Consider the following 14,612-nt stretch of genomic DNA (forward strand, 5'->3'; position numbering starts at 1 on the left):
GAATGATGTGTTTTAATGTTTAATTACCATATGTAATTAGCATTGGGACACAATACTGTCGGACAAATAACAAGAATTAACTCATTTACAAGTTGTATTAAGTTTAGCGAATAAGGGAACAGATAAATAGCATTTCAATGCAGTCAAAAAAGCAATATTTCGATTTTTACATTTTCGAGTTTGGTCACGTCGAGTCACATATAAGCCGCACCGTTATATAAGCCGCAGGATCGAAAAATGGGGGGGGAAAGGCGCGGCTTATAGTCCGAAAATTACGATACGTCAAATAGTAGGGGCAGTGTGACGCCATTGGCATGCATAGGAGAAAATCCTATTCAGTGTCTGTCTGTTGTTCCAGCCCTAAAAATTTATGACTTTCACTTTCACCCATGTGTACTTGCCTTGGGCTCTGTTTTGGTTTGAGTGGCAAACTATGCCAGTGTAACCCTACACCGTTACGCTGTCCTTCAGTATCTGTTCGTTGACCCATTTCCTGTTTATTTAATTAAATTTTTCTATCTCTGGGTTTGTTCTCTTGCAGCTGGCCCAGACCCTGACAGCCTGTGATATCCTGCTCGGTATTATAGCAGCAGCCACTCACGATCTGGACCACCCTGGTGTCAACCAGCGCTTCCTCGTCAAAACCGACCATTACCTTGCTGCCCTGTACAATGTGAGGCCCCTACACAGCCACTTGTGGACGTGTCTCGACCACATTCACTTTTCTTAGATCAGTATTTGTGTCCCCTTGTTCATTCCAATCTAAATGTGAAAATCTATTTTAGATTGATGTGAGATTCCCCAAGTCATTCTCCAAGATTCTTTATATTCTTCCATACTGAAAGTATATTTTCAGTATATTTAGTGTTAAAAGTATATTTCTACCGGTATGTACTTTTCTGAGAGTTACTTGCAATGTATTTTTGGTACTTTGTCTGTGCTTTCATGTACTAATTCAAAACACATGTTTAGTATGATTTTAGATGAATATAATATACACAGCATATTGGTAATATAAAGTGTAATCTAAGTACACTTTTCTTTTACTGAGATGTTTGTACTTACTTACTTATTAAAAGTGTACTATTTTGGTAAACAAAAGTAAAAGTTCAATACATTTAAGTACACACAAGTACTATTAAGTAATAAGTATTAATAATTTTAACACAAGAACAATTTAAGTGGTTTCAATTTAACAATGTTAGTATACTTTCTGAATACATAAAGGTTTTTTGTTTTTACTTTGGTCTGTGAGTTCGTGGATAACAAGTAGGGATGCTCGATATTGGCTTTTTTACCGATACCGATATTCCGATATTGTCCAACTCTTAATTTCCGATACCGATATCAACCGATATCAACCGATACCGATATATGCAGGGTTTCCCCGTCCAAAAAACTGAATAATTTCAGGTAACTAATAATTTCACTGGATATATATATAACAAATATTGTTATTGTTTTTTTTTGTTTTTAAACCGATACCGATATTTTCCGATATCACATTTTACTGCCGATATTGGCCGATAATATCGGTCGGCCGATAATATCGGACATCCCTAATAACAAGTGTTCTGATTTTATTTGTGTTTGGTGTAGAACACATCGGTTCTGGAGAACCACCACTGGAAGTCGGCTGTGGGTCTGCTTCGAGAGTCCGCTCTGCTCTCTCACCTCCCTGTTGAGGAGAGGTCAGTCACTTCTTCAAAGGGACATTCCACCAAAATCTTCAGTTGTGGACATTTGCCAATATTTCTTTCTGCTGTTCTGTTAAACTGTTCCCCCTTTGTAGTCTACAGGAACATAATAGTCCATAAAATGTTCTTTAAACCATCTCAGGAAATGCAAGTTACATATAATAATGATAGGCAAGAAATGGCGCTGCTACGTCCGGCTGCCTATCTGTTCGCTCCGACGAGACTGTGCGACCGTCAGTCACTCATCGACATTGGATTAAGGAAAACGTACCATCTGGATTGCTCTCTGGATCGGCTCGCTGAACAACAACAATGGCCAGCTGAGATCCTGAGCTGCGGCCCAGGCAACAACAACAAAGAACGCAGGCGGCGAGGAAAACGAGCCGGCGTTAGAAACAGACTGCGATCCAGGCGACACAGAACGCCACTGCCCAGCATATTGCTGGCCAATGTACAATCAATAGATAATAAACTGGACTATATCAGAGCAAGGATTCAATTCCAAAGAGACGTTAGAGACTGTAATGTTCTCTGCTTCACCGAGACGTGGCTGACGCCGGACGTCCCAGACCACGCTATCCAACCGGCTGATCACTTCTTCATCCACCGCAAAGATCGAACAGAAGAATGTTGAACAACAATTGGAGTGATCCAGGCAACGTGAAGGAACTTTCAAACCACTGCTCCCCCAACCTGGAGTATATATCCATCAAGTGCCGGCCTTTCTTTCTCCCGAGAGAGTTAACGCCGGTCATCCTGATCGGAGTGTATATTCCACCACAAGCAAACACAGGCGACGCTCTCTCCAGGCTCCACAACGAGGTAAATAGAATCCAAGCAGCTAATGTTGACGCTGCTATTGTGGTTGTGGGTGATTTCAATAGCGCCAACCTGAGAAGAGTATTGCCAGACTTCTACCGGCATGTGACTTGTAATACCAGAGGCGGTAATATTTTAGACCATTGATACTCGCAATTTAAGTGTGGATACAAATCTCAGGCTGCCAGTGGCTTCGGCAAATCTGATCATGACGCCATCTTTCTTTCACCAAAATATAAACAAACTCTCAAGCGCGCCCCGGTAGTCTTGCGAGATGTGCAGCGATGGTCTGTGGAATCGGAGGAAACGCTACAGGCTGCACTTGAATGTACAGACTGGGGGGTGTTCCGCGATAACACGGATAACATTAATGACTACACGGAGACAGTGCTGGACTTTGTTTGTACTTTGGTGGAAGAAACAATCCCCACTACCACAATTAGAGTTTACCCAAACCAAAAGCCTTGGGTAGATAAATCCGTCCGTGAAGCTTTGAAAGCGCGCACCTCAGCATACAACGCCGGGCTTGTGGCAGGCAACATGAATGACCACAAGGTGGCGAGATACAACGTTAGGAGAGCAGTAATGGAAGCAAAAAGGCGCTACAGGGATCAAATTGAACTTCAATATGACAGGCTGACTCTAGAGGTATGTGGCAGGGCCTCAGAACGATGACAGATTACAAAGGCACCTCCCTCAAACTGAACAGTGACATCTCCTTAGCAAATGATCTCAATACCTTCTATGCGAGGTTTGAGGCTGGGAATAACAACACCAGCCTACGAACCACTGCAATAGAGGGGGGGGGGGGGGCTGCTGATGGAGATTCAGTGTTCAAGATAACAGAACATGAGGTGAGGAGGACCTTTAAGAAAGTGAATATCAGGAAGGCAGCAGAACCGGACGGCACCCCCCGGCCGCGTCCTAAAAGTCTGTGCCGACCAACTGGCCCCGGTATTCACTGACATATTTAACCTGTCCTTAGAACAGGCTGTCATCCCCACCTGTCTGAAGAAGTCCACCATTATCCCTGTACCCAAGAAATCCAAGCCTGCTTGCCTCAACGACTACCGCCCTGTAGCTCTCACCTCCATAGCCATGAAGTGCTTTGAGAAGCTAGTAAAGGGCTACGTCTGCTCCTCCCTCCCCATCAACCTGGACCCCCTGCAATTTACATACCGCCCCAACAGGTCCACGGAGGACGCCATAGCCCATGTGCTGCACACAGCAGCATCACACCTGGACAAGAGGCAGGGGAACTATGTGAGAATGCTATTCATCGACTACAGCTCAGCATTCAATACCATAGTCCCTTCCAAACTCATAGACAAGCTCAGGGACCTGGGCTTGAACTATGACCTCTGCCAGTGGGTCTTGGACTTCCTGACGGGCAGACCCCAGGTGGTGAGAGCAGGCAACTGCACCTCCTCATCCATCACTCAACATAGGGGCCCCCCAGGGCTGTGTTCTGAGTCCCCTCCTCTACTCCCTGTACACACATGACTGCGTGGCACAGCGGAACAACAACACAATCATCAAATTTGCTGACGACACAGTAGTGGTGGGCCTGATCTCTGCAAACGACGAGAGGGCCTACCTGGAGGAGGTTAAGGTTCTAGCGGGATGGTGTCAAGAGAACTGCCTCTCCCTGAACGTCAGCAAAACAAAGGAGATGATTGTGGACTTTAGGAGGTCGGGGTCAGGGACTACAGCCCCCTCAGCATCGATGGGGCACCGGTTGAGAGAGTCAACAGTTTTAAGTACCTCGGAGTCCACATATCCGAGGACTTGACATGGACCACATATCATGAAGGCACGACAACGCCTCTACTTCCTTAGGCGCTTAAGGAAGTTCAACGTGAGTCAGAAGATCCTCAAGAACTTCTACTCATGCACAATAGAGAGCATCCTGACTGGCAATATCACCTCCTGGTTTGGGAATAGCACTGCACAAGACCGTAGCAGACTATAGAGAGTGGCCCGTTCAGCCGAACGCACAATTGGAGGGGGGCTTCCCACTCTCCAAGGCATTTACAACAAGCGGTGCATGGGCAAGGCGAAGAGAATAATCAAAGACTCCAGCCACCCAAACAACTGCCTCTTTGAACTGCAAGCGATACCGGAGTCTCATGGCAAGCACAGAGAGACTCCGAAGGAGCTTCTATCCCCAGGCCATCAGGATGCTCAATGAACAATGATTGCTCAATGAACAAGGCTTGAACAATGAACAATCGTAACAACCATCAAATGCACTCACAGCACACACATCCACACGCACACACTCACTTTAAACAAACAACTCACTGCTGCACCCACTTTACCCACTTTAGAACACCTAAACACACTTTATATTTATTGGCAAAGAATTTGCACTACAACCCATACCTCATTACACCTTACTGTAAATTGTACCTCATCCCATTTCTGCATTGTACTGTATAGTATATAGTATATTGTATTGTAACTCAGTTACTTTCTACTCTGCATTGTACATTGTATATATGTATATATATTGAACACTTTTTGTCTACGTACTTGACTTCTATTTTATACTTACTATACTTATCTATTTTTATCTAGCACAATCTCTGGAGCAAAACAGAAAGAAGCATTTTATATAAAAGTATTCTGTACTTCTGTATGACAACTAATAAAGAAACTTGAACTTGAAACTTGAAACTAGGCCTATGCATCTATTGTATGCATTAAACACAGCACTTTTATTTACAGCATATTTTGAGATTAGGTAAAAATGTTTTAATTGAAATGTTGTGGAAATGAAATATTTGGAATGCTGTGCATCTGGAGAGAAAATGTCACACAATTCAGCATTTTTCCTCAATATCTCTGCGACAACCTGCGTTGTATGAGTTATACATTACTGGCACTGGCCTCGGAGAAAACAAACCCGGAATGAGGACCGTTACGGCTCGAGCACATCTTAGGGTAAATTACCATTGCAGAATTACAAGTTAAAAGACAATTTAGTTGGAAATCCTGTTTACACAGCAGTCCTATTGCTGTCTAATGAAAATCTTTCAGGATTTCAGAAGAAGTGCCCTATTTATATACTACAGTAGCTGAATGGCTGCCATGGGCCCGAGAGGTTGGGAAACTCTCAGCTCTTAAAGGACCACTTAAACATTCAAGTAAACGCATGGAAATGACCAAAACCCGACAGTAGTTACGGTATATTCAATCTTATTGATCAACCTGCTTTAAACACATTTTAGATGATATTTATTTCCATGCTAATGCCATACTAGAGCCACGGTTACATCCTGGATGAAACTTCCGTCTCTGTATTTTCTTTAATTTATTTATTTTAATAACTGAGGTGTTGAATTATGATACGGGATGTCTCTAAACCCAAACCAGTAGGACGCAGAAGCACTCTTGTGTTTACAAAATGCCCCTGGTATTTATTATTGACACGACGTTGCATTAGGTAATACTGTAGCCTTCATCAGGATGAACGCCAGCTTGTAAAGTGCACCTGTAAATACTAACCACACCATGACACACGTGGACGTCAAACGGACAACATGCAGGTGGAAACGAGAACGAATCCAACGTGTTACCGGGTCTCATTATCAAAAAGGCACGGGTGGTTATAATAACACGTCAAGTAAAACACACCATCATACTGTCGGGAGTACCCATGTGAAAATACAGTTGTCTCTAATTAGTTTAGTTTGAGTTTGTTTATTTATTTGCACAGAGGTTATGATAAAATCAAATAAAAACAATACAGTAAAAACGTAATTGTGCAGGAAAGGAAAGAAGCCCGGAAGACTTCAAATCCTCTCCTTCATTTCAACAAAGTCCAGACCAAGTCATACAAACGGCATCGATTACCAGTCAAAAACATACTGTATATACCAGAAAAAGAGAAAAGAACAAAAACCTACACTAATTGTCATGAATTCTACACAATTGCCTTTTGTACTAATCATTCTTCTGCTGGTTCCCTTCAGGCTAAACATGGAGGAGCGTCTAGGGTCGCTGATCCTCGCCACAGACATCAGCCGGCAGAACGAGTACCTGTCCGAGTTCAGGAAGCACCTGGACACGGGAGACCTCTGCATGGGGAACGCCAGCCACCGGCACTTTATCTTGCAGGTTAGACGACTTGTACTTTGGTAGCCCAGCCACCGGCACTTTATCCTGCAGGTTAGACGACTTGTACTTTAGTAGCCCAGCCACCGGCACTTTATCCTGCAGGTTAGATGACTTGTACTTTAGTAGCCCAGCCACCGGCACTTTATCCTGCAGGTTAGACTGTACTTTGGTAGCCCAGCCACCGGCACTTTATCCTGCAGGTTAGACTGTACTTTGGTAGCCCAGCCACCGGCACTTTATCCTGCAGGTTAGACGACTTGTACTTTGGTAGCCCAGCCACCGGCACTTTATCCTGCAGGTTAAACAACGTGTAATTTGGTAGCCCAGCCACCGGCACTTTATCCTGCAGGTTAGACAACTTGTAATTTGGTAGCCCAGCCACCGGCACTTTATCCTGCAGGTTAGACAACGTGTACTTTGGTAGCCCAGCCACCGGCACTTTATCCTGCAGGTTAGACTGTACTTTGGTAGCCCAGCCACCGGCACTTTATCCTGCAGGTTAGACTGTACTTTGGTAGCCCAGCCACCGGCACTTTATCCTGCAGGTTAGACTGTACTTTGGTAGCCCAGCCACCGGCACTTTATCCTGCAGGTTAGACTGTACTTTGGTAGCCCAGCCACCGGCACTTTATCCTGCAGGTTAGACGACTTGTACTTTGGTAGCCCAGCCACCGGCACTTTATCCTGCAGGTTAAACAACGTGTACTTTGGTAGCCCAGCCACCGGCACTTCATCCTACAGGTTAGACAACTTGTAATTTGGTAGCCCAGCCACCGGCACTTTATCCTGCAGGTTAGACAACGTGTACTTTGGTAGCCCAGCCACCGGCACTTTATCCTGCAGGTTAGACTACTTGTACTTTGGTAGCCCAGCCACCGGCACTTTATCCTGCAGGTTAGACAACTTGTACTTTGGTAGGAACGAAAGGTTATCCTATAACCTAGTTATATGAATACTGGCTGAGCGTCTCGCTCTTCGCCATTATGAGATATCTCTTATCTCCTAGCACATAATGTGCTCACAAACAAACAAATGCACTCGCATGCACGTGACCAGGCCACGACCCGTGTCCCACTATATGACGCCGGACATGGTCACACTCTACCTTCCTCAGAAAGATTTCCAACACTGAAAACCCAACCAAGGGACCTCAGGGCGCTAAGAGCGAGACGCTCAGCCAGTATTCATATAACTAGGTTATAGGATAACCTTTCATTATATTATCATACTGGCCAATCGCGTCTCGCTCTTCGCCATTATGAGATATGGGGCAGAGCAGACGCATGGCCCGACAAGTGTACCCACTGAGGGCCCGTAAGCCCCAACCAGGGAGGAGGGGAGTCCCGTACACCCGCCCTAACGAAGGGGGGGGAGGCAGTCAACTCCACCAAAGTGCGAAAAAAGGGGGAACCAGACACCCCTGAAAAACGCACAGCACAGGCGGGACCACGTGTGACACAGCACCCTGTGGCACACACCCCTGCTAGCCCACCAAATGGTGGGACGCAGGAGAGGTCCCAGACCTCAGAACCGCCTGGGAGACAGAACCCCCAGTCACGTCCACGAGGTAAAACCTAACGAAGGGACCCGGGGAGGAACATAAGGCCGCAGCACAGATGTCCTCCACCGAGGCCCCCCCTAACAGGGCAGCAGCCCGAGGGCAAAAGGCAACGCCCTCGCACAACCAATGTGACAGGTGCTGCTTGGACAGCGCCTCACCCGCGCAAGGGCCACCGTAACAAGCAAACAGTTGAACGGAAGCCCTGAGAGCCTGAGTCCTGAGGTAAACCCCCAGTTCACGGACAGGACACGACAGGTGAAGGCCCGCCTCCAACTCACTAGCGTGAGGAGGCGGGACGAACGCCTGAACCACAATATCCCTGGAGCGAAAAGAGCTCCGGATATTCTTTGGCACGAAGACTGGATTGGGCCTCAGAGTCGCACCGATATCGGCCGAATAGACAGGCACTCAGGCCGCACCGAGAGAGCACACAGCTCACCCACGCGCTTAGCGGAGGTGATGGCCAAAAAGAATGCGGTCTTCAAGACAGCTGATCCAATGGCGCCTGCTCAAGAGACTCAAACGGGGCCTCCGACAACCGGCCCAGGACCAGTTGGAGGTCCCACTCGGAGACAGAACGTTCCACAGGCTTGAGACGCCGAGCGCCAAGCAGGAATGTTCCACGAGAGGGTGGCTGAACAATGTTCTGCCCCCACACTCGACCATACACCACTCCCCAGCGTAAGCCGTGGTAGAGGACGGAGCGAGCGCGTACTGGATAGCGTTAACCACAGAATAGTCAAGACGCATCCCCACCAGATTCACACTGTCAGCAGCCAAGCCTAGAGGCTGCCCCAGAACAGGAGGTAGAACAGAGTTCTGTGTGCCTGAGAGAGGGCCCGCGGTGACCACGGAACAGGCCACGGCGGGGCCACCAAGAGCTGAATCAGGGCCGGGGACCACACAGCTGAGCCCCGGCCCGGCGCGACCAGGACCAAGTCCTGCGCTCCCGACGTACCCGCCCCAACAGCTGAGCTATCGGGTGTAAGGGGGAGAAATGCATACAGAATCCCGGACGGCCACGGAATCGGTCCCAGACCTGCCCGACTATGTCTAGACATAGTCCCCACTCGTCAGGGTAAGGACCGCCCCGCGACATCACACCTGCACCCACATTCTCCCTGCCGGGGATGTGGAGAGCCCTCAGGCAGCGCAGATGGAGAACGCCCATAGCCAGAGCCCGACTGAGCGCACTCCTCCCTGTCTGACAATATACGACGCTGACGTCGTGTTGTCCGTCCTGACCAAAACATGCTTGCCCACCACAAGGTGGCTGAGCCGTTTGAGGACCAGAAGGACTGCCTTCAATTCCAACACATAGAATTTAGCGCAGACCAGGCAGCATGGTCTTGCCAGCTGCCCCCTACTGCGTTGGCTCGACACGTCCCCGTCCCCCCCCCCCATCTCATGAGGGAGGCGTCGGTGAAGACCGTGACGTGTGACAGCCTGCTGCCCAAGGGGACCCCGCAGGTGAGGGCACCAGACCCTCTCCAGAAGACGAGGTCCCTCAGTACTGACATTGGAACCTTCAGCCGCTTCCATATGTCTCTCACCAGGTCCATTTCCATACTGGAAAAAACCACCTCTGTATCCTCCTCATGAAGAGGAGGCCAAGAGGGACCACAGCAGCAGGCGCATCACGGACAGCGCCGTAACCGTCCTAGGACGGAACCTCCCGAGCACGCCGAGAACCATCCACTCGCCGCCGCTCTGAGAGGGATGCCCATATAGACCTTGAGTTTAGAAAAAGCCCAAGTACTCCACCCGTTGACTGGGAAGAGGAGTACTCTACTTCCAATCTACAGCAAAACCCAGGCTGGTGAGGCACCACCTGCCTGGTATGAGACCTGGCAATCTACCCTGACCGGCCAAGGACCAGAACGTCGTCCAGGGTAGAATAAAATTCGTAAACCCCGACGACGCAGAGGCCCCAGCGCCGTCTCCACGCACTTGGTGAAGATGCAGGGAGCCAGAGTAGCCGAACGGCAGCCTCTGGTACCCGTACGCTAATGCAAAGGAAGCGTAGGTAAGCCCTAGGATGGAAGATCGGGATGCGAATACGCATCCTACAGGTCTATGGAGGTGAACCAGTCCCCCACCTGACAGTGTCCAACAGGTGGGAGACGGTCAACATTCTGAACCTTCCATGGGACAGGTCCAGTATGGGTCTGACCCCCCCCCCCCCCCCCCAGAGAATACCGGGAGGAAACGCCACGCATCGCGTCCTCCTTTGGGACCACGACGATGGGATCTCGTTGGCCAGAGCTGTCACTGCTGTTGACCCTGACAATAGGGTCTGTACCAAACCTGAAAACGGAGGGTGGGGTTGTGCAAACTGCAACACAAGTCCTCGCCTCAGCGTTCCCTCCATCCACCTCGACATATGGCACTGCTGTAGCCATATGTGATGATAATCCCAAAGCGCACTTGGCGCTGGTCCGCCAGGAACCGTAGATAGGCGGCCCGGTCCCACCCGCTGTGCGTTGCCAACCCTGGACTCGCCAACCGCCTCGCAGAGCCGGGATATCGCACCCTGACACTACCAACGAGGCAATCTCACCCAAGGGGGGACCCCGACAGAAAGGGCCGGTTTGATACGGGGGAAGCTGACATCACACTGAACATCTCCCCGGCATGGACTGCTGAGGATCTGTTCTGCAGCTGGACATGCAAGGCGTGTGGTCCCCACACTGCCCGATAGGGTGGGTTCCTACACACCGTAGCCCTGCAGTGATATTACTACCACCCAAATCACGCGTGCCTGACTACCGCCGGTCTTCCGGCCATGGGAGGCACCAACGTGATGCCTGGCCTGGCGAGGGCGGGCTGGGGGAACTCGCGCTGCGACCCCCTGGGCCTCGATTTCCCCCGCTGACCACCTTCGTCGTTGAGACACAACACCAGGCTCACCAAACACAGACGCAGAACGTGTGGCGTGGGAGCCGCTTGACAGCACAGCATTCTCACGGACAGACCCAGGCCTAGCCAGCAACTGGGTGTCAGCCCCTGTCCCCATGAGAAGCGAAACGTGGGGCCGCTTGTGCTTCACTGAAGGCACGCGGCCCGCAGCCAAAGGGAACAAATCAGAGCCTGTATCCCGCTGGTGTTGGGGGGGGGGGGGGGGAGTGACCGGAGAGCGAGCTAGACACAGCTAGACGGCGACGGTTTCTTAGGGCATGCTCATCTAATGTAGCCGATCCCTCGGCCGCCAAGGCTGTCGGCCTTGTGATCACCTGTTGTCTTTGTGTCCAGGGTACCTCAGGCGGGGGAAACATGGCCGCTGGTCGGGGGCCTCGCCACAGCCGCTGGCGAGGCCGCGCCCTCACCTCTGGCTGCGCGGTGTGAGGCCTAGGTCAAATACCGCCCGCGCTCCTGCGGAAAGACCAAAGTCCCTCTGCGGAGAGGGGAGCCCTGAGGAAGGAAAAACCTTCTCTCCTCCTCAAGGGGAGACTGTCCCAACCAAAGATGTCTGTGAACAAGCGTTGACAGCATCCTAGCCCTCCCTGCGGTTATAGCTTGCGGCTAGGTCAAAAGCTGAATAACCTCAAAACCTCGCGCAATGTTTTGACGTCGGCTGGCCCTAAGGCCCCACCACCCGACACCATTTTTGACAGAAAAAACAGCTATTTGAACAATGTTGCCAGTCACTGCTAATTGTATACCGCGGCGGTATAGGCTTTAACAGCCCACCAGCCACCTGCCGGGCCGACTCGCCTCATGGCGTCGGCCGGGCGGGACACCGTTCCACCATGTTAGAGGCAAAGGACTGATGCCACCTGCTTCACAAGCACGGAACACCAGTGGTGGCTGCAGACCAAAGTCTACTACTAGTGAAGCACTGCCTCACTAGTAGGCATGCAGCAACCTCCACTGTGGTGTGCACCCATGAAGGGGTGTAAAGACAGCCCTCGGCGGGGAACAAAGGAACGGCGTCCTAGCGTTGTAGCATTAGTATTAGCCGCGTGCTCTAGGATAGCTGGGAAAACACCAAAAACAGAGTCATGACGATCACTCGGCTGTCTCACGGGACAACGAGCAGTATTACTCATGCTAGTATCAATGCCTGACAACGCAGGCCTTACCTGTGCACAACTTAGCTTGACTGCTAACCGTCGCGCGACGTCCCTCAGTCCGCTGTCACGAGACGAGGAAAACCCAGTACAGGCCCGTTGCGCTGTTTAGGATGTGCCAAGAAGATTCCAGGGGCATGTGAACTTCTGGCGAAAACCCAATATTGTGTAATTTCTCCCTGCGTTTCATAACGGCTAGTTCACGGAGTGCACTGCTACTTCCGTGTTGGAAACAAAAAAGAGGAAGGTAGAGTGTGACCATGTCCAGCGTCATATAGTGGGACGCGGGGGCGTGGCCTGGTCACGTGCATGTGAGTGCATTTGTTTGTTCGTGAGCACATTATGTGCTAGGAGATAAGAGATATCTCATAATGGCGAAGAGCGAGACGCGATTGGCCAGTATGATAATATAACTTACACTTCATCCTGCAGGTTAGACATCCTGTTCTTTGGTCTCGTACTTTAAAAGCAGCAATAACAGTTTTCTGACAGTATTTTTACCTACCTTGTGCCCAAGAGAAAGTTGTATGTATTGTATTTGAGATCTTGTAATCAATGCACAAAAACAATTATCTTTTTCAGCAAATCTCTTTAGTTAGTCTTAGTAAAATATTATTATGCCTGTAAGGCAGTTTTATGTTTATACATGAGACTTATTTGCCCCATTGCTGCCCTCTAGTGGTCAGATATGTTTGTATCCTACTTTGGTCACAATGCCCTTTTGTTCAGTTATTACACTTAAAAAAAACAAATGAATACACAACAGGAAGATGATGTCTTTGAAAATATATATATATTTAAAGCAAACAAGCGGGAGGATAAAAAGCTAAAGCTAAGAAATAACCTGCAGCTGTTGTCTAAAGGTCCCATCTGTGATTGCAGTATAGCTTTGTTTACATGAATCATTTATAAATTTTGTATTCACTATGAAAAGTATTGTCTGAACCTATGACACAAGAACCAACAGCATGTGACAACTAAACATTATTTCCATCTGGGCGCCCCAGTGGCGAACCACATAACGCGCTGAGTCGCGGCACGGCCGACCCGGGTTCGATTCCCGAACCCGTCGTTATTTGTCGAATGTCTTCCCCCCACTCTGTCTCCCGTTTCACCTCTCTCTCTCTCTACTGGACTGCCCAGTAGAATAAAGCGATAAACGCTAAAATTTTTATCTTTAAACAAAAAAAAAACATTATTTCCATCTAATAGTTAATCTAGTCAATAACAGATGTTTAAATCCAAAGTTTAAATCGTCAAATAAATAACGGACTGTAGCTTTATATATTATTATTGATTAATAAGCGTTGTTATTGAATAGCTACATATTATACACTATAATGTGGTGGTTCTTTTGTCATTTCTTTTTTTTTTATCCACTTTTTTTCTCCCATTTTCTATTTTTCTCCCATCCCAATTTCGTATCATCCAATTCAACCCTCCCCTGTCTCGAACGCCGTTTCTTGCCTCCCACAAGCCGGCTGCAATGTGGACTAAGTCATACATAGCACGAGTCCCCTCCGATACTCGAGGTAACAGCAGTCGTATCTTTTCACCTGCGCGGCGCGATCTTTCAGCGTCGGGGGTCTGCGCTTTGGAGGGGCGCCGCCCCCATCGCTTCCTGATTCTACTGCGCAGGCGCACCAACCGACCTGTAGGAGTCGCTGTCCACAACGCCCGATCCCCACCATCAGTTTCCCACCCCCTAATACTGCCAATGTGTATTAGTACGGACGACCAGCTAAACTGAAAGCAATGTGGAGCGCTGGGCTCGAACAGGCGAACCCAGCGTCTCCCGTATTCGTGGTGAGCGCCTTGCCCACTGCACCACGTATCCGCCCTTTTGTCATTTCTATACACCGTAATCCCAACCTCCAACAGAAAGTGCTGTACAGTGTCAGTGATAGCATTATGAAACAGGCAGTTGAATGGACGGCCATATAGATGTTATAAATACAGAACCATACTGTCTAGAAGAGGTTTTTTTCCCAACCACCTCAGGAAAGTGCAGTGCATCACATTGCACACTGCCGAGAAAGAATGATTGGAAAAGTTTGTAAGAAGATATTAGGGGTGGGAATCTCAAGATTTGATTTTGATTATATGATGAATGATGATGATGATAATAATAACAATAAATTAGATTTATATAGATCTTTTCTAGAACTCAAAGTGACTTAGATTAGATTCTAGATTGCTATAAACCTTTGTGTTACAAAGCTTGTTTATTGTGCAAGTCTCTGTTTGGCTAATGTTGACAATCTAGGATTCAGCAACCTAATGATTCATAGTTCAAAGTCATGAAAGGTTGAAACCATATCACAAGACTAAAAAAGACCTGTG

The 14,612-nt window shown here is 48.6% G+C and overlaps 1 protein-coding gene across 1 annotated transcript in view; it reads left to right on the forward strand.

The window, feature by feature from the left end:
• Positions 1-14,612, forward strand: part of LOC311239516 (high affinity 3',5'-cyclic-AMP phosphodiesterase 7A-like) — a 125,069-nt gene that overhangs the window by 90,055 nt on the left and 20,402 nt on the right. Inside the window, exons 8-10 of the mRNA XM_084327831.1 lie at positions 542-673; positions 1,600-1,691; positions 6,494-6,638. Coding sequence (XP_084183957.1) covers positions 542-673; positions 1,600-1,691; positions 6,494-6,638 — 369 coding nt within the window. The remainder of the gene's footprint in view (positions 1-541; positions 674-1,599; positions 1,692-6,493; positions 6,639-14,612) is intronic.

This window comes from Notolepis coatsorum (genome assembly GCF_963971535.1).
Source record: "Notolepis coatsorum genome assembly, chromosome: 13".
Classification (NCBI taxonomy): Eukaryota; Metazoa; Chordata; class Actinopteri; order Aulopiformes; family Paralepididae; genus Notolepis; species Notolepis coatsorum.